Here is a 27166-nt window from a genome sequence, read left to right on the forward strand (position 1 = left end):
ATCAACAAATCAAAGTAGTAGATCATTGCCTTCTTAGTACTTTGTATTCATTTGGAAGTACAGGATTCGAGGGGTGCCTGGGGGCTTAGTTGGTTAAACATCCAACTCTTGATTTAGGCTAAGGTCATGACATCACTGTTTGCGAGTTCAAGCCCTGCATCAGGCTCTGCGCTGACAGTGCAAAGCCTGCTTGGGATTCTTTCTCTTTCCCTCTCTGCCCCTCCCCCACTCATGCACGCATGCTTTCTCTCTCTCTCTCTCTCTCTCTCTCTCTCTCTTTCTGTGTCTCTCTCAAAAAGTAAACTAAAAAATAAAAAATTAAAACAGTGTTTCTTCTGCAAGTATAGAATTTTAAACAGTTTGATTCAATGCAATCACATAATATAGAAATACTAAAAAATAACATTCTTGATCCAAATTTGAACTGGCACCGAGAAAATTAGATAAAAGTCTCTATTTAAATATGTCTTGAGACAATTAGTATTAGCAACATGAACTTTTCCTGCAGGGAGTTTGTTCAGAGTAATATTCTGTGATAGCCATTTTACTAAAGGGTTATTCCTACCCCCGACACACATACCCAAACAACCTAAATTTAAATAGAAATATGAGTACTTGTAATAATAAAGTATAGATTTAATCTATCTAAATTCTCTTTGTGGTTGTTTTGATGATTGAGTTTATTTAAAGAACATGTAGGGCGCCTGGGTGGCTCAGTTGGTTAAGGGTCCGACTTCGCTCAGGTCATGATCTCGCAGTTTGTGAGTTCAAGCCCCACGTCGGGCTCTGTGCTGACAGCTCAGAGCCTGGAGCCTGCATTGGATTCTATGTCTCCCTCTCTCTATGCCCCTCCCCCGCTCATGCTCTTTCTCTGTCTGTCTCAAAATAACAAAACATTAAAGAACGTGTAGATCTTGTCAGATAGTTAATATGAGAAGTGACCTTTGTCTATATTTTTAAGGCAGAGTAATTTGAATAATTCCAAATATTCTTGTTTGCTACTTTTTGTTAATAATTGTTTTCTGTCTAGGCAGTTCAGTGAAGCTTTGAATATTACTCTTTGCAAAATGATATATGAAAGTTAAAAACTCTTTAAAAGTCAGTAGAAATTAGAATTACATTTTGAGCTGGTAACATGAGGAGAGGTGAGGAAAGAGAAGTATAGAATCATTCAGAAAAAAAGAACACAAAAAAACCCCCACAGCAATGCAAAGCTTTAAAGTAGGGAAAACTTGGGCACCTGGGTGCCTCAGTCAGTTAAGCATCTGACTTTTGATTTGGCTCAGGTCACGATCTCATGGTTTGCGAGATCGAGCCCTGAGTTGAGCGCCATGCTGACAACATGGAGCCTATTTGGGATTCTCTCTCTCTCTCTCTCTCTCTCTGCCCCTCCCTGTGCAAATTCTCTCTCTCAAAATAAATAAACTTTAAAAACTTAAATGAATAAAATAAGGAAAACTTAAGTGATGTGTGGAAGAGAAGTCTCAAGGGCTAAAAACACACCTCCAGATTCATGGATGAAAGAAAACCCGAGGTGATTTTGATGCCCATAATCCACAGAGCCCCAGATAATGGAAGCAAGTGGTGCAGAATCACCAGTACAAAAAAAGCAAAGCCAACACACCCTGGCCAGTGATCTGTATGTTGAGCCAGAGGGGAATAGGAAGTGAATTAGGAACACACAGAAGGGACGTTCAGTGATCTCAGTGAGTCCATGGTGACAGCAGTTTTGAAAGGGGCTCAGCTGCATGCCCAGTATCCAGCTGACGGATCTGGAAGGTCTTCTCGGGCCTGATGAGCTATAAAATGAGGACAAATGACTCAGGGGCAAAATCTCCATTGACCAAAGACTGCTTTTTGTCATGATGAACATGGTCCGAGTTTTCAGTAGTACTTCTGGCTGGATAAATGTACCAGCACATTTGGTGTTTTCCTCTGTTGGTTCTTTTGAATTCTCAGGAAAAAACTCCCTCCTACAGTTCATTCCTTCAAATCTGAGAAGAGCAGAAGAGGAATACCTCCTGCTTCTAAACTACATGACATTTAGAAATGTGCACTTAGAAAAGTGCCAGATTGCGTTGGATTATAAATATTCGAGCTGATGTGTTTGGAGCCACCTGGCCTCACTTTCCCCACTGCCTCTGCCCCCACTGCTCTCCAGCCCGGGGCCTTTACACCACTTGTCAGCTCACCTGTTTATGATTAATCTGTTCCTCCTTCTCCTGTCCTTTCTGTTCACTTGAAATGCCTTGACCCTTCCTCTGCAGTGGTCTGCAACCCTTTATTCCTCCAGACACTGTTAAAAATTTACTTCTTTTGGAAACGTTTACAAGCTAATCCCACCTGCCTCCAATTTCTCCAGAACTTTATGATTGCCTATAAGGACTGTTTCTCACCTAAGCACCATATGCTTGCCTTTGTGTAAGAGATAATGTTAAGAGGATTGTCCTGCCCCTGCTGTCTATGGCTTCAGGTCAGGGGTCCTCCCATTTTGTGTAAACCCCCACCCAGCATAAGGACCTAATGTAGAGGGCGTGCTGTCACTGCTCGGTCACTGTTCATTCATTTGTTGGGCTCCACAATTGTGTAGGAGCTAAGACCATGTAAAGAGACTTGGTTCCCACACTCGAGGAACCTACATTCAGAGATAGCGTGTTACACATGGATACACGCTTTCAGCAGATTCTTGTTGCCCTCAGAATGGAATGGTCTTTACCTTGGCCTGCTATTCTGTCCCCTCCGTTCACTGTGCACCACAGAGGACTCCTGCCATCAGCTCTAGTGGTTGACTGGAATGGCCAGCCCTGTATTCTGTTCTTCCTGCCTGGAGACCCCTTGTCTTAGCTCTCAATGTTATTCTTGTCCCACGTCAGGTACCTTCTCTTCCTTTGGCTTCCAGCCTATTGCCTATCTTTAATGGGGCTTTCAATGATTATTTCATTCTAAAGTAGGTCACTCCTGATATTCTGTTGCTTAGATTCAGTTCTTTCCTTGTGTGGCACTTGTCATAATTCTTGATATTCTATTTATTAACTTACTTACTGCCTGTCTCTCTAAATGAGCTAAGTTTTCATGTGAGGGATGAGTCTGTTTTCTTCTCCACCTCCAGCCTCATTCAACTTCTGGCACAGAGCAGTCTCCTAGGATATACAGAGTGAATGATTTGAGTGTAAAAGTTACAGGAGTAGGGGTGCCTGGGTGGCCCAGTTGATTAGGCGTCTGGCTCTTGATTTGGGCTCAGGTCATGATCTCATGGTTCATGGGATTGAGCCCCAAGTCAGGCTCTGCGCTGACACCGTGGAACCCGCTTGGGGTTCTCTCTCTCTCCCTCTCTCTCTGCTCCTCCCCCACGCACGTGCTGTTTCTCTCTCTCAAATAAATAAACTTTAAAAAATAATAAAAATATAAGAGTTACAAGAGTACACCAGAAAGCTGGTGTAAGAGGATTTATGGCAGCACTTCTTACTGTTAAAATTTGTTTAATTTTGGCATATTCCTAAATGTGATATGATATTGCAGCAAACATCAGCAATCTGATGACCCTCGGGACTGTAAAGTTGAATGAACAAAAACAAGTGGAGAAGAATATAGTACAGTGTGATTCTATTTATTTATAGTTCGAAATAATGAAAAAATAAATGCTGCATGATTTGGGGATACATATACTTTTGAAAACTGAAAGCAAAATGCAAAGATTAGCTGTTCTCCCTGTGATCACGAGGGAAGGCAATTAAGGACATTTTCCAAGGCATTTTCAAGATACCAGTAACAGTCTCTTTCTTTAGCTGTGTAACGGATTACCAGGGATTGGTTCTACTATTCTTCTTTAGGCCAAACATGTGTATTATACATATTCTTTTGTATTCTTAGTTAATTTTTTTTGTAATAGGCAGTAACAGAGAAGCCAAAGGAAAGTGGTGTCAGAAGAGGGAGAGATACCCTTTGTCGTGATGAACAAGGCAGGCTTCCTTGACTAGCAAGCATATAAGCCAGGCCTTAGAAGCCACACAGGATTTAGGCATGTGGCTATTTATCAGGGGTAGGGAGGAAAGCACTTATATGCATAAGCATCAAAGGTGTGGATGGAGTTTAGGGAACATAATGGAGTCTAAATGGAATAGGTTATGAGCTATCCATTCAGTATTTGGAAATGTCCTTAAAGTCAGTTTGGGTCCACATGGAAGGTCACTTTTTTTCATGAAACCTTTTCTGATTCCTTTGGTTGTTTGTTCCTCATGTTTTCAAAATGTTACATTTAATGTTTGTTTTTTATAGAGTAGGGTGCTGTCAGACCATTTTCTGTTTTGTGGGACCTGGGAGATAGGCCCAGATTAGATAACATCTAAGGCAGAAGGAAGGATCAAGTGAACAGGGACAAGTACATAGTTCAGGCAAAAGATCATGGGTGCTGAACCAGCAGGTGGTGGTAGCAGGAGAGAAGAGGGAGAAGAGGGATTTGTAAGGAGGAGGGAAAACTAATGACTGGGGGGATTTGCTAGTTGATAACTGGCAGAGGGTGAAAGGGAGAGGGTGTCAGGGCATTTCAGGGTTTGCAGAGTCATGGTCTATAGAAGGTACTGACACCATTACTGGATTTCAGTGTAACAGGAACTCAAGACCTTTATTTGCAACATACTGAGATGGAGGTCCCCGAAAGAGAATAGTATAGCTCTAATTGGGAGCAGAACAGCAGGCGTGTGGGTCAGGAGTTTAGGTAGGAGATCAGGATGGAAACCAGAGTGTGGAGCCATCCAGAGAGAAGGCAGTAACTGAAGTAATGAAGAGTAAGTGAGGGTATCAGGGTTACAGAGTGAAGCAGCAGATACAAGTCCTTGAGTGCCACCTGTCCTTCTGAGATATCTGAGGAAGAGAGGGTAGGAGAGGTGCGAAGAAGGAATGGTCAGGTGCCTGGGTGACTCAGACAATTAAGCATCTGAGTCTTGATTTCAGCTCAGGTCATGATGTCATGTTAATGAGTTCAAACCGTGCATCAGGCTCTGCGCTTGGGATTCTCTGTCTCTCTCTCGTGTTCTGTCTCTCTTTCTCTCTGTCCCTGCCCCTTGCCTGCTTGTGCATGCTCTCTCTCTCAGAATAAATAAATAAACTTAAAAAGAAAGAAGGAATGGTCAAAGATTCCAAGAACACGGGAAGAGTTACGGAAGCCCAAGGTCAGGTGCTGAACTGTGTGTTTTTGCAGAACAGGAGAAGTATGATCCATTTCCATTCGATCCCCTGTGCCTCATATGGGAGATTAAAAAAAAAAAAAGTCTGAAAGTTGGTTAGAAAATGATTCTGCTGTTTGTTTTATTTGCCACATGACTGAGCTGTCATTTGTCTCCCTTGGAAAAGAGAAAATCATAATTTTGTGCGATTTAAATGTAGTCAGTTTTTTAAAGGAACCTAAGTGTGACACATTTCAGGAAGATGTATGGCCTGGCTTAGGCACTAAGGCAAAGTGTCAAAGTAAATCACTAAAAATTGAAGACATGATAGTCTGTGGGATGTGGCACATTACTGTCACAGCTACAAAGTGTGTTACAAAGGAGGCTTTTCCAGAAGAAATGCAAAGGCAGCACGATCCAGGAAGTGGTCTTTTGGAATTTGATCTAGTGTCACTTTATTGCCATGTGTGGATACAATAGCAGTGCTGAGTTGCTGGCATAATTAGTGTTGGAATTGAGAAAACTCAGAGCGCTTTGGCAGTGTTTGAATATATTTATTTGTATCTGTGTGAAATTATAGTTCTGTAGCTGCCGTCATTCAACACTTGTCTTTGTCAGATACTCTGAAGAATGAATTTGAATTTTGCTCCTGCCCTCTGGAAGTTGATAATTGAAAATAGTGTATATTGCCAAAAAGTGGGATGAAGATGATATTGAAGATTCTAGATGGTTCTTAGTCTTCTTTCTGATACCGTCCTCACTAACTCATGTAAAGCTTACATAAGTTATTTTTATAATTAGTTGACATTTTACCAATAATATATTTGACATTGGAAACAAATGGATTGACCTACTATCCAGACTTGTGAGTTTTATGTTTGTTCTTTCTGTCTCTCTTTTTTTATAAAGTTTTCCCTGTTGAGTTGTTTTAGAAATCATTTTAATCTGTCTAGTTCTAAAGCAGTTCCTTTCCATTGTAGATAACCTGAAAAAAATAAATCATTCTATGTAGTGTTTAGGCAGCTAGAGTGGACACATTTCATGTCTTTAAAAACTCAAAATTAGTAGTTATCCAATGGTTAAAAATAGATAAATACGAAGGAAGCTATTCATTCATTTTATTTAACTGTCACAATATGTCATTGTATTTTTTAAGGTAGTAGTTTTGTGTCAGGCAAAGAGGAAATAGATGGTTATGTTAAAATAAAAAGTTGCCCTAAGCTGATTTCTTTTAATATTAAAAAGTTCAATATGGAGATAGGGAAAACATTCTTTAAAGTCGGAATTTCAGTGAGCAGTCCTTAAATTCATGTGGATTCTGTAATTTTCCAAACCCATTTCTTCAGATTTAGAAGTCATTTCTGTACTCAATAAATGTACAGGTACATGGTAATTTGATAATCTCCTGTTTCCCTGTTCCCGGTTAGCTAATGGAATGACTGGAAGTTGATTAAAAAGAAAGATTAGGTAAGTTTTCTTCTTTTTTGTCTAAAACTCTTCCTCCTGGCCTGTGAGCGTCTCCCGTAGGGCACACGTGCCAGCCCTTCAAGTGCCACGTATCTGCCACACCATAACCACGTGCCACCCACGTGTAAGCCACTTACCATCCACACTGCTGTTGTCATTTTAGAGCCCCCCCCCCCCCCCAGACTTCCTTGAATTCTTGTCTTTTCCCAAGGAGTTCTGTCTTCCTGGAATTCTTTCCTTGCTTTACATGGTCTCTTGCATCTTATCCTTTAAGGCCCATTTCAAATCCCCACCTCCCAGGGGACCATTTTCCAGGCTCCTTCTACTCCCTTATGGTAGTAGCTCTCATAGAAATCAATGTATTCTTCGCCTATTGTATTTTCACTCCTTAGTAGTATGCTTACTCTCCTTCTCTGACTGGCCATCTTTGAGAGCAGGGTCTCCAGCTTGTTCTTCTGTGCCCTGCTCTAGCCTGCTCTACCCTGCTCTAGCACCGGCCAGTCCCACCATAGATGTTCTGCACATGAAATGTAGAAGTGGGAGCAAATACATGGAGACCCATGGATGTGGGCCTGTACTGTGGACCTCTTCAAATCTCATGTAGCTACAGTGGCCTATATGCCAAAGCATCAAAGGAAGCAAACCTGGTTAGGATCAGATTGGGAGGGCATCCTAGATCAGGTTTGATTCAGCAGGAAGTAGAGAACAACTTCTTTAACTGACCATTTTCAGTGAATTTTGTATCCATGATGTGTATGTTGAAAAACAGAATGATTAGTTTGGCAGTGATATAAACGATGACTGGAGGGGGTGAACAGGTTGGTCTCAGGAGTTAGAAGAGCAGTGTCATATTTTAGATGTTCTACTATTTGGACTAGATTTATTTATGCCTTCCTATATTTATTATTATTTTTATTTTTTTAACGTTTATTTACTTTTGACAGAGAGAGAGAGAGAGAGAGAGAGAGAGAGCGCGAGCGAGCATGAGTGGGGGAGGGGCAGAGGGAGAGGAAGACACAGAATCTGAAGTAGGCTCCAGGCTCCGAACTGTCAGCACAGAGCCCGACGCAGGGCTCGAACTCACAGCGTGCGAGATCGTGACCTGAGCCGAAGTTGGGCACTGAACCTACTGAGCCACCCAGACACCCCAATGCCTTTCTATATTTAAAAGTAGAAAGAGCCTTAAGAGAAAAGAAAAGTCACAAAAGGAAAGTAGGAAGAATTGATATTCCAAAGAGCAAAAAAATGGGATCAGATTGAAAAGTAACAAAGTTTAGATACAAAAGCATGAAAATAAGAGATGCAGATAAAAGAAGAGTTTAGAAATATAAGAATATCAATGTTATTTATTTCTTTAAAAATTGAGATTAGCTTGAAAGAGTAGATTCTTAAACTGAAGAAGCTAAATACTTAAGATTAGAAATGTTTTTGTTCTAATGTTGTTAGGTTGTATAATGTAATGACTGTGCGTATTCCTTTTTCTCATCTGATTAGTGGATCTCTTAGAGTTGAATACAACAAATGAAGTTTTCAAACAGCACAAACTGAACCAGAATGATCAGCTTCTTAGTGTTCCAGACGTCATCAACTGTCTGACAACAACTTATGATGGCCTTGAACAAATGCATAAGGATCTGGTCAATGTTCCTCTCTGTGTGGATATGTGTCTAAACTGGTTGCTCAACGTATATGACACGTAAGTTGGCCTTTTTTCTCTTTAAAATATAATCGTCAAATGAAATGTGTTGATAATGCAAAATGTGTAAATTTTGAAGTGAATTTTTTGAAAAGGTACTTCCAAAGTACTTCTCTTAGTGGAAATATACATGTTAATTGTTGTACAAGAATAACTTTCCGGGGCGCCTGGGTGACTCAGTCTGTTGAGCATCCGACTTCAGCTCAGGTCACGATCTCACGGTTCGTGAGTTCGAGCCCCGCGTCAGGCTCTGGGCTGTTGGCTCAGAGCCTGGAGCCTGCTTCCGATTCTGTGTCTCCCTCTCTCTCTGCCCCTCCCCCATTCATTCTCTGTCTCTGTCTCAAAAATAAATAAACATTAAAAAAAAAATTAAAAAAAAAAAGAATAACTTTCCAAAATTTGAGCTCTTAACCAACAGTATAACAAAAAAGAATGTCCACCCATTATTTCAAGATTTTGTTTCAGTTTGTAAATGGTGTCAACTTTGTCGTATCATATTTGCTAGGGGAAACCTAATATAAATAAGTCCTATTTTCTTCTTCCAGAATGTCTTTTGGTGTGTCTTTTTTTGAAAGATAAAAATTTATATTTGTTATGAGTTAAAATAATTGACTGGCTCATAAGAATCCACTCTGCAATTTTTGTATGACAACCTAAGAGCAATTTGAATGGCAATTAAAGGGATTTAATTTCTCTTTTGGTATTAGCTTTATTTATTGCAATAGGGGTGATGTGTTTGTATGGTATTTTAAGTAATTTATGCTATAGGACACTCTAATATCTATAATTTAATTAGATACTCACTGTTACATAAAGAGCACTCTCAACTTCCAGCATAACTCATTCGCCATTAATTTGGCTTTTTTGAATGTGACAGTGCATTTGTGAAATAATCAATTCTAGAAAGACCTGCTGTGGGCTGACATTTCTGAAACATTAGGAATTATTCATTCTTCTGGTAGGGGGTTAAAGTATGCAAAGATGAAATAAGAAAATGAGAACTGTTGTTTTTCTCTCAGACCCTAAAAGTTATTTTCCATTAATTAGCTGCATAAAAATTTGTGTTTCTCATCCTCTTATTTGATTTAGAGAGGAAGAAGATAGATGATAGTTTATAAATCCACACGTTTAGCAGCTGATTGATTCTTTTTTTTTCAATGTTTATTTATTTTGGGACAGAGAGAGACAGAGCATGAACAGGGGAGGGGCAGAGAGAGAGGGAGACACAGAATCGGAAACAGGCTCCAGGCTCTGAGCTGTCAGCACAGAGCCCGACGCGGGGCTCGAACTCACGGACCGCGAGATCGTGACCTGGCTGAAGTCGGACGCTTAACCGACTGCGCCACCCAGGCGCCCCAGCTGATTGATTCTGTATAAGAAGTAAATGGTGACAACAATAGCTTTAGGGATGATTTGATTAAAATTTTGTTTATCCTTTTGTTTAGAAAACTTTTTCCTCTTTCAATATTCATAAATATAACAACAAAGTTTTTTTTTATAAAAAAATAAATAGCTTTTGTGTACTTTAAGACTCTTAAGAAACTCACCAAAGAACAGATAGATAGCATGAATCTCAGTTATAATAATGAACATGGGACTTACTATCTCCCTGTCTGGTATCTTTTAATACATTTTGTGTTATTGTGATTTTTTTATATTTCTAGGGTAAAATATGATTCTTGGCATTAATTCACTATTTAGCTAATCTTCAATTTTTTAAACCTCCAAAAGAGATATTTTCTATATAGTAAATTCATCCAAAGAGCTGGTCAATGAAATGTTTTAACTACAAAGCCTGTAACTTAATTTGATGGCCTGGGAAGAATGCTAAATTCATACAGTACTTAATTAAGAAGTTCATTAAGTTCTCTAGTGGCAAGGTAGAGGTGCATATTTTGAGTAATGATTTAAAGAAGAATTGGAGAAAATGTTCAATCACCCTCCTCCAGTTCTAACACACTGCATTAGTTTGCTACGTCTGCCATAACAAAGAACCACAAACTAGGTAGCTTAATAAAAGAAATGTATTTTCTCACAGTTTTGGAGACTAGAAGTCCAAGATCAAGGTGTCAGCAGGGTTTCTTCTGAGGCCTCTCTCCTTGGCTTATAGGTGGCTGCCTTCTCTCTGCGTCTTCACATGGTCTTTCTTCTGTGTGTGTTTGTGTTCTAATCTTATAAAAACATCAGTCATACTGGATTGAGGCCTACCCTATGACCTCATTTTAAGTTAATTACCTCTCTAAAGACTGTATCTCCCAAGTATAGTCACATTCTGAGGTATTAGGTGGATAGAGCTTCAATACACGAATTTTAGGAGGATATAACTCATAACATATAACACATACATCTGCTGTTTTCACTGGACAGCCCGAAGGGAATAGTGCCACTTAGGTGAGAAGGTAGAATGTGAATGTGAAATGTTGTGATTCCTATTCTAGGGAATCAAATGTTGGCGTATTTCCACTTTCCATCATCAAGTGTGGACACATGGAAAATGCTACACTAAAGTACTGTTTCTTATTTAGAAAGATGGTTTCTTGAAATTTTCCATTTTAAAGGAAAAAACGCTTTTAGGATTTATTTTCCTTCCATGCCAAAGAAACGTAGTGAAGATCGTACTGGGTCCGAATGGTGTATGCATTCAGTCTGGTTTTCTATTTTGGAGAGAAATATCATGAATTAACCTAAGGGCGGGGGAAAACCCCACAAGCACAGTTAATTATATGATGGTAGTCTCAGATGGCCAGAGTTGATTGCCCAAATTTCTCTAACAACTGTGATTTATCAGTTTGTCTAAACAAGAGTTATTAACTCTTTTCAAGTCATTAGTTTTCTTTGAGAATCCAATGGAACTATGATCTACATTATCCAATGCACTAGGACATTTTGGACCCTAATAAGTCTCTGAACTTTGGAAATGGCACCACGATCTAACCTTTCCATTCATTCAGCTATTTTGATATTCACTCATTAACCATATATTTTTTAACTGCCTTACTTTGTGTAGTGTGATACAGCCAGAACTGATATTTTCAGCTCTTGAAGTATACTCAGGCGGCTCTTGAAATAATGAGTGATACACACCCAGGAGATCAGAGGATTCTGGAAGTAGAAGTACTTTGAGGATCTTCCATTCTGCCCTCTTCATTTTACTGATTAAGAAACTGAACCAGTGAGACAAGACAATTTGTCCATAACCACCAATGCAATATGTTAGTGATAGATAGGGAACTAGTTCTCGGGGTTTTTGATAATAACTTGACTATTTCTGCCATATCACCATATCGAAGAAAAATAGTATTTTATAAGTTATATTAAGTTTAATTTTTTTTAAGTTTTAACATGTGTCCAACTCCTAATATTATGATTTTTTAAAAAAAATATTTTCTTCCCTTGTGAATTATGAGAATCCAAATTTTTGGTTCTGGTTGCTTGGCAGCCAACCACTGCACTTTTGGCATCTCAATATCTCATCTGAAAAACTGAGATAAAAATATCTACTGTGCTTACCATACATAAGATATTTATGAAGGGCAAATGAACTACTATATGTAGAAAAGGCTTTCCAAACTATACAGATAAAATTTATTCCATTTATAAGTTCACAGCCTCACTCAGTCTTCATCTTCTCAGGTTAAAAAGCCTTCATTTTATAATCTTCCTTCTAAATTTAATAGAAATCAAAAATGTTTAAATCATGATTTGAAGCAACAGTCCGGAATGCTTGGTTTAAATATTTTTGTCCCACAGAAAATATTAACCTCATTTGCTGCAGTGTTAACTCATTTTTATACTATGCCAAGATGGATATAATTTTATAAGGTGCATATCTTTCTAGTTAAACTAGTTTCAGAAGTTACTTATGAAGACTTTCAGGGAACCAAATACTTAAATATTGGGTTATATTACTCACTAATAAATTTCTTTGTCTCCCTCTTCTCCCTCAAATCCAGATATCTTATTTAACATCTAAGCCCTCTATCATCTGGTTCCATATAACCTGGACAACTTTATCAACTTTATCAACTTTATCAACCATTTAGCCTTGATGCAAGTCTTTGCTACCCCTGAACGAGTCTTGTCTCCGATGCTCACACCCCCTGTCTCTGTCCCCTTGCCCAGGCTTTTCCTATGATAATCAACCTTCTCCTAGGGACAGTCCAGCTATGTCATGTCTTCAGGGTCGGATTTGAGGCTTATCTTTTCTATCATATGTTGTAACTACTGAGACTAATAACTACTCAGACTAATCACTAGTCATTAACAACTAGTCAACCACAATGATCTTGTACTTGATTATTCCCACACATAAAGCTTAGTCTCCTATTTTCTTGTGCTTTTCCTGTTGTTTTCTTGTCTCCTCTCTAGCTAGTATGTGACCTTATCAAAGGTGGGAATTTTATCTTGTACTTTTCTGCTGGTCCTCATGATACACAACAATGCCGGGATCACAGTACACCTTCATAAAACTATTAATGGTGTGATGAATGGATGATTGACGTTTTCAGTAGTCATTTTCTTGTGTTACCGCCATAGACCGGAGGTCATCCTCTAATACGCATCAGTTGGATCTTTTTTCCCATAAGAGATTGCTTTTCCCTTAGCCACATCCATGTACCAGTCCATCCACACAGCCTTTTGTTATCTTCTGCAAGTCTGTTGTCTGACTGTCCAGAGAATAAAATTTCCTGATTTTTGGCGGGAAGAAGCCAGGCATAGTCTATTTTTCTGTGATAATTAGGAAACACCTAAAAATGTGAACTAGAAACACAATTTGTACCATGGTTCAGTTTAAGGTTAATTTGGAAGTATTTCTATAATGGTAAGAAACTGCAATGAGTATATTAACTTAGATTCTCCTTATAACGCTATATTTATTTCAGTTTAAGTGTTAGTTATCTCCTAAGTCACTTCAGAATGTTGTGCACATGCATATTAAGGGTTTGATAAGCTTGTTGGATATGATTTAATATAGATTATAAACTCTAGGTTATTGAGTGACTGCTTTGAAAATACATTTTACTGATCTCTCAGCATGTTTTCTTTATTTATTTTATACTTTATATGTTATGGTATATATACAGAAACTTACCTTAGTATTTATAATTTGAGAATAGAAGATATCAATTAGTATTCATAGGAGGAATATCAAGAAGAACAAGATTTAAACACAGTTTGATAATAAGAGCACCTCAAATTAAAATTACATGACACAAATATTTATCTGTTTTTGAGATAGCATGAATTACTAAATTTTATGTAATGATAAAGTTACATAGACATTTAGTCATAGGTTTTGGGTATACTGTACTTGTGTATTGGAAACATATCTTGAGAAAATTGATATTAAAAACCTAAACTGAAAACAGATCCTGAATATGGAATAATAAAGATAACAATAGAGGGTTGTTTTTTTTTTTTTTTCTGGATTGTGTGTTATTCCATAGCAAGGATCATGTTACAAATTTTTCTAGTTTCTGCATTTGCCTTTCCCCATCCCCAGGCTGAAGTACATTGGGAGATTTGATAGACAACTCTGAAATTCTTTGATAAATGACAGAATGAAGACAACTCTGTGTTTTTAAAGATAAAATTTTTCTTCTAGTTAACTTATAGTCCCTCATCGGCATAGTACAAAGCTATTTCCTGGTGTTGAGTAATTAGTGTATTTTGTATTTAATTATAATTTAATACTTCCTCAAACAGAGGTTTCACACCTGCCTAGGTGAGATCACCGACTATTAAGTTGCAATAGTAATTTTAAAAAACTGAGTTGGCAGAGATAAAAATCTATGAAGACAATAAGTTTTTAAGTATTTAACCAGTTATCAGCTCTCAGTATACTATTCCAGTTTTCTTACATTTGATTTTAGATATATCATTATCCTTTTCTTGCCTTATTAAGCTACATGCATATTATATATAGCTTTAGCTATTTAATTTTTCTTTTTTATTTCTTTGAGAGAGAGAGAGAGAGAGCGAGAGCACAAGCGAGCAGTGGAGGGGCACAGGGAGAGGGAGAGCAAGAATCTCAAGCAGGGCCCATGCCCAGCATAGACCTTAATACAGAACTGTATCTCATGACCATGAGATCATGAGCTGAGCTGAAATCAAGGGTCAGACACTTAACTGACTGAGCCACCCAGGCTCCCCTTTAGCTATCTATTTTAAATCTTGCATTTGTAATTATTAACAGATATTTTCTAATTCATAGTATTTCTGAAAATATTTTTTCAGCTTTATGATTATCATTTTTATTTTACCTTCGTTTTCGTTCCTAGTTCATGTGTTACATGTAAAGTAACTTCAGGCTACATATTCTTCCAGACTAGGTCAAACATCCTATTAAAATATGTCATGAAATTGTGGTATCAGCTTAAAATTGATTATTAGAAGTGAATAGAAAAATTGCATCTCTAATATGCAATTATTTTTTAATAGTTTACCCTCAAAAAATAGATATTCAGAAATAATTAGCCTACTGTTTATAGCTTTAAATGCATCTAACACATTGAGATTTTTACAATTACAGGGGTCGAACTGGAAAAATAAGAGTGCAGAGTCTGAAGATTGGATTGATGTCTCTCTCCAAAGGTCTCTTAGAAGAAAAATACAGATGTATGTAAGACCTTTCCTATACGATAGTGTTTTTGTAATAATAATGATAATAACAATCAATTGGCAGCTTACTTTATATGGTTTGCTTGTAATAAGAGTTTCCATTCTTTTTAACCCTTATGTACATGTACCGGGCTAGATAAAGGGTGCCAGTTAAGAAGTGATGTGGAGTTGTGTGAAATGAGGTGAGGTGCCTCGATGGAGTGAGAACCAACTGTATATACATCTTATTTAATTCTATCACCTCAGAATGTAAGCACTGTGACTTCTGTTTTCCAGCTGAAAAAAATGACTACTGAGATGGGTTGAAAATCCAGTCAGTGGCTGAAGAGGCTGTTATGGGGCTAGAATTAGATTGTAGATTTTTCTGACTCCAAAGCCCAAGTTTTCTCTACTTCTCTATATTTCCAATGCTTGAAAAGAAATTAAGATGGACTAGAACCTTTATACTATATTTATGGGAGAACTTTGCATACTTCTAATGTCAAAAAAAATCGAGATGGGCTGGAACTATTACAGACATTGACAAATAATTATATTTTATAGTGTGAGAAAATAAAAAGTGATAAAATATTTTTATTTTGTTCTGTTTTTTTTTTAATTCACCAAATAAGTAAGTGGTATCCTTTTAGCTGTCAGTTCATGAAGGGTGGGCATCTTGGCATTTTGAAAGGGATGGACTGGGGAGCCAGGGACATCTGCCTTCAAATCTCAGCTTTGCCACTTAGTGGCTAAGTGACTTTGGGCCGGTTACGTGATCCCACTGAAGACCGCCAGCTAAGAGGCAATATTACTCCCATTTCACATTTCAAGAGGCTGACATTTAATGGACTTCCTTCAACTGAAGGATGAAGCTAACATTTCTCACTTTGAAAGCAATTAGGGATAATATGTGAAAAGTACCTAGAAATCACAGTTGTAGCAATTGCTGCTGTGTCTCCACACTTTTACATTTTTCTGATTTAATTTTGTCCATAAAATGTGGGTGACTTGATCCTGCCATGCATGTCTTTAGATGTTTCTTCACAGAATATATCCGTACATTTTGGGGAGAAGGAATGTGGAGATGTTTGATCACAGGTCCTGTACATTTAATTGAGTTTTGCATCTTCTGTGAACATACATTTTTCAACAGTTTTATTTTCTGGAATGTCTGTGAGGTGATTTGGCTGCGAATTTCAGCTCTGGATCAAGATGGCTTGTTTTTCTTAAAACAGTTTGACAAGAATGTCAGTGAAAAGAAATGTGGGATTTATAGGAAACAAAAGACTGATTGTAAGATCAGGAGGTGAGGTACCTTGATGGAGTCAGACCCTAGTAAACCATGTGGAAAAAAAGCTTTGCAGAAGGTTTTTGTTTGGTGGCACCTTATGTATCCAGGATTTAAAATGTCTTGGGCATCATAATTGTCAAAAATAATCATTTTCAAAGCTAAAAAGGTTATTTCTACGAGTGGGAAAGGAAGATGTTAAGGAAAGCATCACTGTGCCAGTATGAGAAGAGGACTTTTCCTCTTCTGTAGTTCGGGGTTTTCATGTGTTCCTGAAAGAATCTAGGGTTCCTTAAAAGTAACACTTACATCATAGTTCTCATCTCACTCCAAAACAGATACAAATTCAACCTCAAAGTTGATCACGAATCTTAAAATGTCAGCATGATCTATTTTCCTAGATCAATGTTTCCCCTCCCTCTTTCCTTTTCAAGTTGATTATCAGAGAGTAACCTCAGACCAAAAGAAAGAGTTACAACACAGTGACTATAGTTATAGAGCAAAAACCAAATTCTACACAATATATGAAGGGTTTTTTTTTATTTGTGCACCTACCCTCAAGCATATTTCTGAAACGTATAATCTTTCAGCCGAGGATGGTATTTCAGCATGTCTGTACTCAGACACGCGTAATACAGTGGACACACTTCCGACAAATGTTGGCAAATATGATACTCCGTGTTATTCAACATTAAATTTTCAGATTATGGCAAGGGAAGTAGAAGCCCTGCAATGACAATTTCTGATATTTATCTTAATCCGTGAAGTATGCCATTTTAGGGCTTAATTAAATAAGACATCTCTTGGGTTGAAGTCCTTAAATCTTTCCTGTAAGTATTGAGACTTTGGAAACGTTCTGGGGTTTTGTTTTGTTTTTTTAATTCGAAGTCCTTAGCAACTCTGATTCCAGTTTTGATTTCCCCAGTGACATCAGAACACTTCCTCATTATTATTTCCTTTGTTAGATTAATATTGAAGACAATTTGCTCTCCAAACTCCATGGCAGAGGTGTTATTCTGAGTCAAGTGGTAGCCATCTGCACATTGATTTTGCAACGGCTAATGTCAGTGTCTTCACCCTGGTGACCCCTCCTTCTCTCTTCATGCCTTCTTGAGAATATCTCTTGATTAGGTTCTAGCAACTGCCTGACCTTGCTTATAGCTGAGTGGCTTTCTTGCTTTATCAGGACCACATTTACAAAGATCTCTTAGAATGACCTTTTGCGTCTCTTCTGTGCTGATTTGTTGGAACTTGGGTTTTAGATTGTGACCTGTCCCCACATTCTGATACTCCTTTTTGTTTATGACTAGACTATCAAAATGTGAACTTATATCAGAATTCAGAAGTATGTCAAAATGAGAAGGAATCTTACGGTTTGTGTTTTGTGTGTAGTTTTACCTTCATGGTAGCATAGTAGAACAACCGTCTTCCTCAAAAGAAGAAAGTTAGGCGTGATTGATGTCACTGAAACGTGTACTTGTCTGTGTAGAACGTTATTGCTTAGGATGTCTCTTCCTAGGAATGGGTTTAAAATGCAAATCATAAGAATCCTGCATAAATATTTTCTGGCTGTGACAGTCTTATTTTTTTTTTAACGTTTATTTATGTTTGAGGGAGAGACAGAGCATGAGCAGGGGAGGGGCAGAGAGAGGGAGACATAGAATGTGAAGCAGCCTCCAGGCTCTGAGCTGTCAGCACAGAGCCCGACGTGGGGCTCGAACTCACGAGCTGCAAGACCATGACCTGAGCTGAAGTCGGACGCTTAACCAACAGCCACCCATGGGCACCCCGATAGTCTTATTTTTAACAAAGTAAAGGTGGGTGGGGGCTTGGACAAAATGCGTGAAGGGGAGTGGGAGATACAGGCTTCTAGTTAGGGAATGAGTAAATCACAGGAGTAAAAGGTCCACCATAAGGAATATAGTCAGTGGTGTTGTAACAGCATTGTATGGTGACAGATGGTAGCTACACTTGTGAGGATAGCGTGATATATAGAGATGTTGAATTGCTGTATTGCACACCTGCAACTAACGTAACATTGTGTGTCAACTATACTCAAGTGTTTTAAAAAGTTAGAATAAAAGAAAAAATAAACAAGTAGAACTCTAACCAAATCTAACTAAACAAATGGTAATAGAAATTAAATTTATCTTCCTTAGGTTTGCTTTCTCTGTGTATGTATGCTTATAATTAAGGTGACATTTCATTATAATCACTGTGTCAGTATTACTGAGCTTGGTTCAATTGTCTGAAAATTCACTGTTAACAGTGTTAGATTTGGCATTATTTCCCGTAAAAAAAAAAAACCCAAAAAACAAAAATGATACATTTTGGTCTGATATTCATTTGCCAGATATTGTTTGAAAATGGCTTTTAGGATCAAGTAAGTATTTACTCCCCTTCTTTCTGTTCTTGGAAAACTTCACATGGAAAGCATTTCGAGTTTTTGCGATTTTTGAATTTTCAGAACTTGGAAATTCCTTTCCAAAAACAGTATTCATTTCTATGAGAAAGTGGATCATTTTTACCTGAAATTTCTCCCTAGATAACTAACGTCATTCGTGTCCACTTGATTTTTTTTTAATCTACATCATTTAAATGACAGAACCAAAGACATTGTTTACATAGAACGGCATAAGCAGATGGAAGTTACCCTCTTGGCTTTCCTCCTCACAGATCTCTTTAAGGAAGTGGCGGGACCAACAGAAATGTGTGACCAGAGGCAGCTTGGCCTGTTACTTCATGATGCCATCCAGATCCCTCGTCAGCTGGGCGAAGTAGCAGCTTTTGGGGGCAGTAATATCGAACCCAGTGTCCGCAGCTGCTTCCAACAGGTAAACACGAGGGATCCCTGGAACGTAGGATGTGCCAGGAATGGTACTGAGGATGTTCCGAGAACTGGCAGGGGAAACTTGGGCTGGACCCACATGGTAGAAGACGCTGGGTACCATCCCTTAAGCATGCGTTTTATTTCTTCAAGCACATGGTTCAAGGAACAGCAACCTCCTCAAGGAGATTTACTGTTTGTCAATGGATAACACCCTCAATCTTTAAAATGTGCTATGAGAGTGCTATGATTTGGCCCTGACTTTGTCCCGGCCCTCACCTCTTGCCACTCATCCTCTTGCTGTCTGCTTTCCACCCACAGTTTTATTTACATCCTTCATTCCTGCCCTAGCATCTTTGGTCATGTGCTCTCTGTTTAGAATATTCTTCCTTACCCTTCACCTACAAACTTCATTCTCATTGCTAATCCTTATTCTTTTTTTTGGATGTTTGCTTAAATCTCACATTCTCTGAAAATCCTTCTCTGAGCCCTTCAGGTGAGGTTGTGTGTCCTTACTATATTCACCTGAATCTCCTCTGATTTCTTACGATGCTCATGAAAGCATGATTACATACCGAGTTATAGAACTAATTGGTTAGTGTTTTTTTTCCATACAAATCTCAAAATTCTTTTTAATGCTTGCTGTATATAAAAGTATTCTAGAAATGTTGCTACTGATGTTATACGTATGTGTAAAGGAAAAGGCTACAGATATTTTGCCAAAGCATATCCAGTGATTTATTATTGCTGAGAAAAAAAATGCTCACACCATCTCTTTAAGGAGTACTGATGTTATGGGTTATTACATTTTATAATAGCCCTTTTACTTGTTTTAGAGATATAAAAAATACCAAATGAAAATTCTAAATATGATTCTCCCATGTACTGGTTCATAAGATGACCTTCACAAAAGCAGGAGAAAGATTAAATGAATGAGTTTTATAGGATTAAAATGTTTATGTGAAGAGAGTACTAGAATTGTGTGATTTGGTTTTGGGGTTTTTTTTAATCTGAGTCTCTTAATGTATTGAGTTTTTTTCTCCTTCCTGTATAATTTCTGCCTTTTCTTTTTTTTAATGTTTTTTTTTAATTTATTTTTGAGAGAGAGAGAGAGTGAGAGAGAGCACGCATGAGCAGGGGAGGGACAGAGAGAGAGGGAGACACAGAATCTGAAGCGGGGCTCGAACTCACGGACTGCGAGATCACGAGCTGAGCTGAAGTCGGCTGCTTAACCGACTGAGCCACCCAGGTGCCCCTAACCTCTGCTTTTTCTAATTTTAAATTCTAAGATTTTCTGTCCGATGAAGAGCCTTTAACGTTTTGTAATTTAACTGGCCTGGAAACAGTTTTATAACTTTTCTTTCACTTCATGTAGATTCTCAGAAGATTATAATACAACACCAGCTGCAATTTAAATGAAGCCATTTTCTTCACTTTCCATATATTTGTTTCTTTACCAGAATAACAACAAGCCAGAGATAAGTGTGAAAGAGTTTATAGATTGGATGCGTCTGGAGCCACAGTCCATGGTTTGGCTACCGGTTTTACATCGAGTGGCAGCGGCCGAAACCGCAAAACATCAGGCCAAATGCAACATCTGTAAAGAATGTCCAATTGTTGGGTTCAGGTGAGACGATCTGTCTCCAGTGGTGGCACAAGACTATTTTCTGTCGTTTTGTTGTGACTTCAGTGTATGTCTGTCATCCCTTCCCACTGATTCCCTCTGGGGATTTGTGTCCTCAATAAATGGGATGCTTAGCATATTCATTCTGTCTATCTGAAAATGTCATTCCTTCTTATAGCCACTACATGAAACTTATCTTTTTATTATTATTATTGTTATACCACTTTGCCCCAGAAACAGAGATTTTTCTGAATTTCTATTTATATAGATCCCAGAAATGTTCATGCATGATAATTGTATGACTCATTATATGTACATGGCTCTGATAGGATTCGGTGATGTTGTAAGGCCTTTGGAATCAAACTTAGTTAGCAGAAAGCAACACTTTTTAAAAATTTATTTTAGAGAAAAATTGGAGGGGAATGGGGGAGAGGTTGAGAGAGAGAGAATCTTGGAGCCCGACATGGGGCTTGATCCCATGACCCTGGGATCATGACAGAAGCTGATATCAAGAGTCAGATGTTCAACTGACTGAGCCACCCAGGCACCCCCAGAAAGCATCATTTAAATAGTGAGAAGTCATCTGATTACTTTGTTACTTCTGCCCAGTTCTAATGTGAAGTTGATGAACCCTACTGTTCACCTTCACAGGAGGAAGCTTTGTCAGGAAATTTTGAGATTCATTTCTTACTGATGGTATAAAAGTTGGATGTGTCAAGCTAATAAACATGATTCTAATTCTCTGCCATTTGCATTCCCATTCACACATTACAGAAAGTCTTCTGACGTGGGTATTTGTCTTCTCATCATGTTGAAACAGATGGAAACATGCTTTAGAGACTTGAATTCCAAATTTTGCTTTTTTTTTTTTTCCCCACTTGGGAGGTGGTTTTGTTAATTTCCCTTGTGAAATTCAAGATTCTCCTGGCCCTAATTTGGAGCTAAGGTACTAAGAAAAATTCCACATTTGTGGCCAGTCTGCCTTTTATTTCCATGGTGATTTGGATGAAAGTAATTCCTTACCACAAATAATTGATTTGGATTAAATAATAGACATACAAGCCAATGAACTTTCTTTTCTTCTCTCTAGGTATAGAAGCCTCAAGCATTTTAACTATGATGTCTGCCAGAGTTGCTTTTTTTCTGGTCGAACAGCAAAAGGTCACAAATTACATTACCCAATGGTGGAATATTGTATACCTGTGAGTACTGAGCCACTTTCTATTGGTTTTTTTTTTTTTTAACAACATATTGCTTTTGAATTAACTAATGTCAAAATTACTCTGTTCATTTAGACTTAACTTCTTATGGAAAAAAATCACTTCCAAGGTTACTTAACTAATTTTTTTTGTGTGGTTTTGTTTTCTTTTAAACAAATACATCTATGTTAATACATTAATACATTAATTAATACAAAATACAAATACAAAATACAAATACATTAATACAAAATAATTATAGTTTTTTCAGAAAAATTACTCTGTTACATTTTGTGTACATCTATGTTTTGATTTTTAAACTTAACTTTTTGCTAGGGACCTTTTTTCAAGAGCTCACACTGACCTACTTTGAAAATGATACTATATGTTCAGAAACCATGTTTCTTTTAGACACATTTAAAATGTATTTTCAGGGGCATCTGGGTGGCTCAGTGGATTAAGTGTCAGACTCTTGATTTCAGCTTAGGTCTTGATCTCAGGGTCTTGAGTTCAGGCCCTGTGCTGAGTTCTACACTGGGTATGAAGCCCACTTAAAATACATATATATACATATATTTTCGTAATTAAATGTATTTATATTAGCAAAAAAGTAGAAAATGTAAAAAAAGTAAAAAAATTCATAAATCTAGCTCCTAAATCAAATCAAATCTCTGATTTTGTTCAGATTTATTTTTATATTTACGTTATTTTGATCTTTTTTTTCACTGAACACGTTGTATGGTAGTGTTACCCCCTATTGTCACACAGTGTGATTTTTCCTAGTTACAGAATATTTGAGTGAATTACTAAAATTTAACCACTTTCTCAAACGTATTTGGACACTTTATTTTCAACTATCTGATATTATAAACAACACTCATGAATACCTTTGTGAAAATAGCTCTTTCTGTATATTGCATAAATTATATTTCCATAGAATAAAACACTGGAAGTAAATGATCTAGGTCAATGAAATGAGTATTTTTATGGCCAAAATTCCTCATGTCAACTTATTTCCAAAAGATGTTTCTACTACTTTACATTATTATCACATTTTATTAATATTCCAGTTTTGCTAGCATTGGATAGGGATTCTTGTTCCTTTGATTTAAAGCTATTTTTTTCTGAAGTATCTTCATTTTCTGTCAACAGCTATTTTTTAGCTTCCTTCCAAATAGTAAACCAAAATTTATTCATAGACTATACATTTTCTTTTGTTTAGGGAATTGAGTTACTTCTTTGGATTATAAATTGACAGAAAGGCAGCAATACTTACAAAATATACACATGTAAATCTCACAGTCTTAGGTATCTTATCTCAAATAATAGGTACCCCACATATGGAGAGGAAATCTCTAGAAAATGCTATGGAATTATAATAGATGAAATACCCATAGTGCATAATAACTTCAACTAGGAAAAAAAATCCCCCAAGAAAATTTATGAAGTACCATTTATTACTATGATTAACATATTTATTCAGTCAACAAATAAATATTGAGCACTTACCTTGTGTCAGACGCTGCTCTCAGCTCTAATTCATCAGTGTACTACCAAGATAAACAAGATTACAGTCTTTCCTGCTACTTTCCATTTAGGAGGAGGGGATGTGTGACAAGGAACAAAGAAACAAATAAATGAGATCATTACAGATTATAGTAAGCAGGCTTTAAAGAAATAACTGGATAATGAGACAGAAGATTAGAGGAGGCACTTTAGATAAAGAAATCAGGGAAGGTTGGCCTGAGAAATTATTTGAGTTGAGACTGAAGGATGAGAAAGAATCAGTTGTGTAAAGAACTAGTCGAAAGGTATTTCAGAGAAGAAACAGCAGACACAGAAGTCTGGAAATGGGCAAGAGTTTGGCATGATTGGAGCACAGAAGAAAGTGGAGTATATTCCACAAGAGGTCACACTAGCTATGTCATTCACACAGTGAAGATATGGAACCCCTTGTTCAAACTGTCTTACAACTTTCAGCATGGCAACAGCAGAGCACTAAGCCAAACTTAGGGAGCTTGTGAGTGTGGGACCCCTGCAACTGCACAAGTCACACATTCATGCAGATGGGAAAGAAAAAGAGGGGAATGACAGGAGAATAGAAAGAAATAAGTGTATCTGTCAGAGTGAATTTCTCCCTCCACAAAAGAGAGAGTGGTAGGAGTTGAGATTAAAGGAAAAGGGGGTTATCAGATTGTGCTGAACCCTGTTGGTCATTGTAAGACATTGGAGAGAAGTATAGTATTAATATTTGCTTGATTAGATAGGGTGCCTCGGTGGCTCAGTTGGTTAAGCATCCAAGTTTGGCTTAGATCATCGTCTTGCAGTTCATGAATTCAAATTCTGCATCTGGCTCTGTGCTGACAGTATGGAACCTGCTTGGGATTCATTCTCTCTCTCTCTCTCTCTCTCTCTCTCTCTCTGCCCTTCCCCCAATCATGCTTTCTTTCTCTTTCAGAATAGATTAATAAACTTAAAATATATATAATTGCATGATTAGATCTAGGCATTTAGGAAACTGATTATAAAAAGTTAATGTCAAAATATGAAAAATCACAAAGTAAATATACGTTAAAAATGTATAAAAATGACTACATGTTTCAAGATGCATAAAGTAAGTAAAGATGTATATAAAATTACTACTTTTCATGGTCTTAAATACAACAATTCCTAATGATTTTGCAAAATACCCATACAATTTGAAATCTGCATCTCTTCGACAGCAGTCATTTGGCTTGAGAATCACGGATACACTGATGTATTTCACTCTCCAACTGTCATTTTTGAATGAATTCTGTATATTACCCAAAGATTTTCTTGTTACTTGGATTTTACAAAGCCATTGTTGTCATGTCTAAGATCACAGCTTACCCTGCTTTGTAAGGGGTGGCTTCCTTTTTGCCAATGTGCTTTGGGAGGTCCTTCGCCCCTTTTCTGGAGTTTGTGTAGTGATCTTAATAAACAACCTGCTCATAAATCATATATTATGACAGGTTATTTTCTGTATTTGACCCCACAACCCTTGATAGAATGACTAAAAATATATTTCAATTCAAATTCAAATTGAATTTTTGAACAGTATACTCTTGAATTAATAGTAATGAATGACTACGTGAACTCTTCTCCAAATTTTCTTTCTTTTCATCCACATTCTTTGGATTTTTGCTCTCGTCTTTTAAGTGAGCTTTTTGTTGTTGTTTTTTTAATGTTTATTTTTGAGAGAGAGAAAGAAAGAAACAGAGCATGAGCAGGGGAGGGGCAGAGATAGAGAGGGAGACACAGAATCTGAAGCAGGCTTCAGGCTCCAAGCTGTCAGCCCAGAGCCCGATGTGGGGCTCAAAACCCATGAACCGCGAGATCATGACCTGAGCCAAAGTCGGATGCTTAACTGACTGAGCCACCCAGGCACCCCTTAAGTAAGCTTTTTTTATACTTGGTCTATCTTTTACCCAACATTCCCTAAACTCTTTTGATGTCTGCCTTAGAAAATGAACTCAAGGGGCACCTGGGTGGCTCAGTTGGTTCAGCTTCTGACTCTTTTGGTTCAGGTTATGATCTCATGGTTCGACCCCAGCATAGGGCTCTGCACTGACAGCACAGAGCCTGTTTAGGATTCTGTCTGTCTCTCTCTTTCTCTCTCTCTCTGCCCCTTCTCTGCTCTCTTTTGCGCGCGCTCTCTCTCTCTCTCTCTCTCTCTCTCTCTCTCAAAATAAATAAATTTTAAAAAATAAGAAAATGAACTGAAACATGAATTTTTCTTTTTTTTGTAATGTTTATTTATTTATTTAGGGAACACGAGCAGGGGAGGGGCAGAGAGAGGGAGACAGAATCCCAAGCAGGCTTCATGCTGTCAGCGCAGAGCCTGACACAGGGCTTGATCCCATGTACCATGAGATCATGACCCGAGCCAAAATAAGAGTCAGACACTTAACCGACTGAGCCACCCAGGCGGCCCTGAAATGTGAATTTTTCAATACAGTGATAACCACTGCTTGTGTGTAAATGGATCAGACCTTCTTGGCAGATCCTGGTGTTTGCATTTCTCATAGCGCATCTCCACTTGTGGTTGGGATGACGCTCCAGTCATATTACTGACTTCATTAGTCAGTAACAAGTGACTGTTGTTGAAAGTTTTCTGAAGGCTTATTTTAAACCCTCAAAGCTCCAGAAATATTTCTTCAAACATATCAGCTTACTGTGACAATGTTTATCTTTGGATGTAAGCAGACGAATGGTGTGTGAATTCTCTATCATAATTTATGAAGGCATTTTTTGAAATTGTTAGTAAACCATTTATAGACAGAAGTGGGGTTCTTCTTTCTCTAGCAGATGTCTTTTTTAAACTTGTCTTTCCCTCTACCACTGTATAACCCAACTTTGTCCATTTAAGAAGTTTGTGATTAGGCTCAGGTAGAATTAATCTAAAACAGCCAACATGACAAAAATTCTGTTTAATCCTTGTCTCTCCATCCCTCCAAATCCCACCCCTTCACAAAAATGTGTCAGTTTTTACATCGTGTGTAAAATCTTCCCTACCTTCTCTGGCTTCCCCTCAGGAAGACTCTGATAACATACTGGATTGTATGTTATCTTGTATTATTTTCTGTATGGTGTTTTGGCCCCCTCAACTCTCTTTTTAACTCCTTGAGGACAGAAATGAATCTTGCACTTTTCTTACTACGCTTAGTTAAATCTGGCTCATAAAGGCTAAATGAGCTTATATCTTATATTATAAACACTAATTACAGAATTTTAAAGCTGAAAAAGATCTAAGAGATCATCTAATTCATTCTCATTTTAAAGAGAAAACTAAGTCATAAAAAAGGTGATGTGTTCAAAGTTGGTGGCCTGGATTTAGTGATTTTACTCCATTAGAGAAATATACATAATTAGGTGTTACCTAACTGGTTTCTGTATGCTTGCTGGAGTGTTTTATTTGTTGGATGCTCTAGTATATAGGCATTTTGCTGTGGACTTGGAGATAGAGTGAAAATGTAATTAAGGAAAGAAAAGACCTCCATGTGGAGAAATTTAAGTTGATGTATTTTTTAAAAATGACTAAGTTTGTGGATTAAGATAATAGTCAAAATTTTTTCTTGTTACCTGTGTACTACATGTTTGAATTCAGGGATTACTATTTACTTAAAAAATAGTGACATTTTCTATTAAAGATGTTTAGATTTTATATTTCTTTTTTATTAGAATAACAGTTTGTAATCATTTAATTTCATAGTGAAAATTACCCTGATTGTGTCTTTTAAAAGAAGATTGGGTGCTCCTGTTGGAAATAACCAAAATTTAAT

At 37.5% G+C, this 27166-nt stretch overlaps 1 protein-coding gene across 8 annotated transcripts in view; it reads left to right on the forward strand.

The window, feature by feature from the left end:
- UTRN (utrophin) overlaps positions 1-27166 on the forward strand; it is a 491097-nt gene that overhangs the window by 421711 nt on the left and 42220 nt on the right. For all 8 annotated transcript variants that reach the window (XM_045058165.1, XM_045058163.1, XM_045058164.1 and 5 more), the window contains 5 exons: positions 8124-8325; positions 14858-14943; positions 18890-19047; positions 20501-20667; positions 21755-21866. In XM_045058165.1, the coding sequence (XP_044914100.1) occupies positions 8124-8325; positions 14858-14943; positions 18890-19047; positions 20501-20667; positions 21755-21866 (725 nt within the window). The remainder of the gene's footprint in view (positions 1-8123; positions 8326-14857; positions 14944-18889; positions 19048-20500; positions 20668-21754; positions 21867-27166) is intronic.

Source organism: Felis catus, chromosome B2, assembly GCF_018350175.1.
Source record: "Felis catus isolate Fca126 chromosome B2, F.catus_Fca126_mat1.0, whole genome shotgun sequence".
NCBI lineage: Eukaryota > Metazoa > Chordata > Mammalia > Carnivora > Felidae > Felis > Felis catus.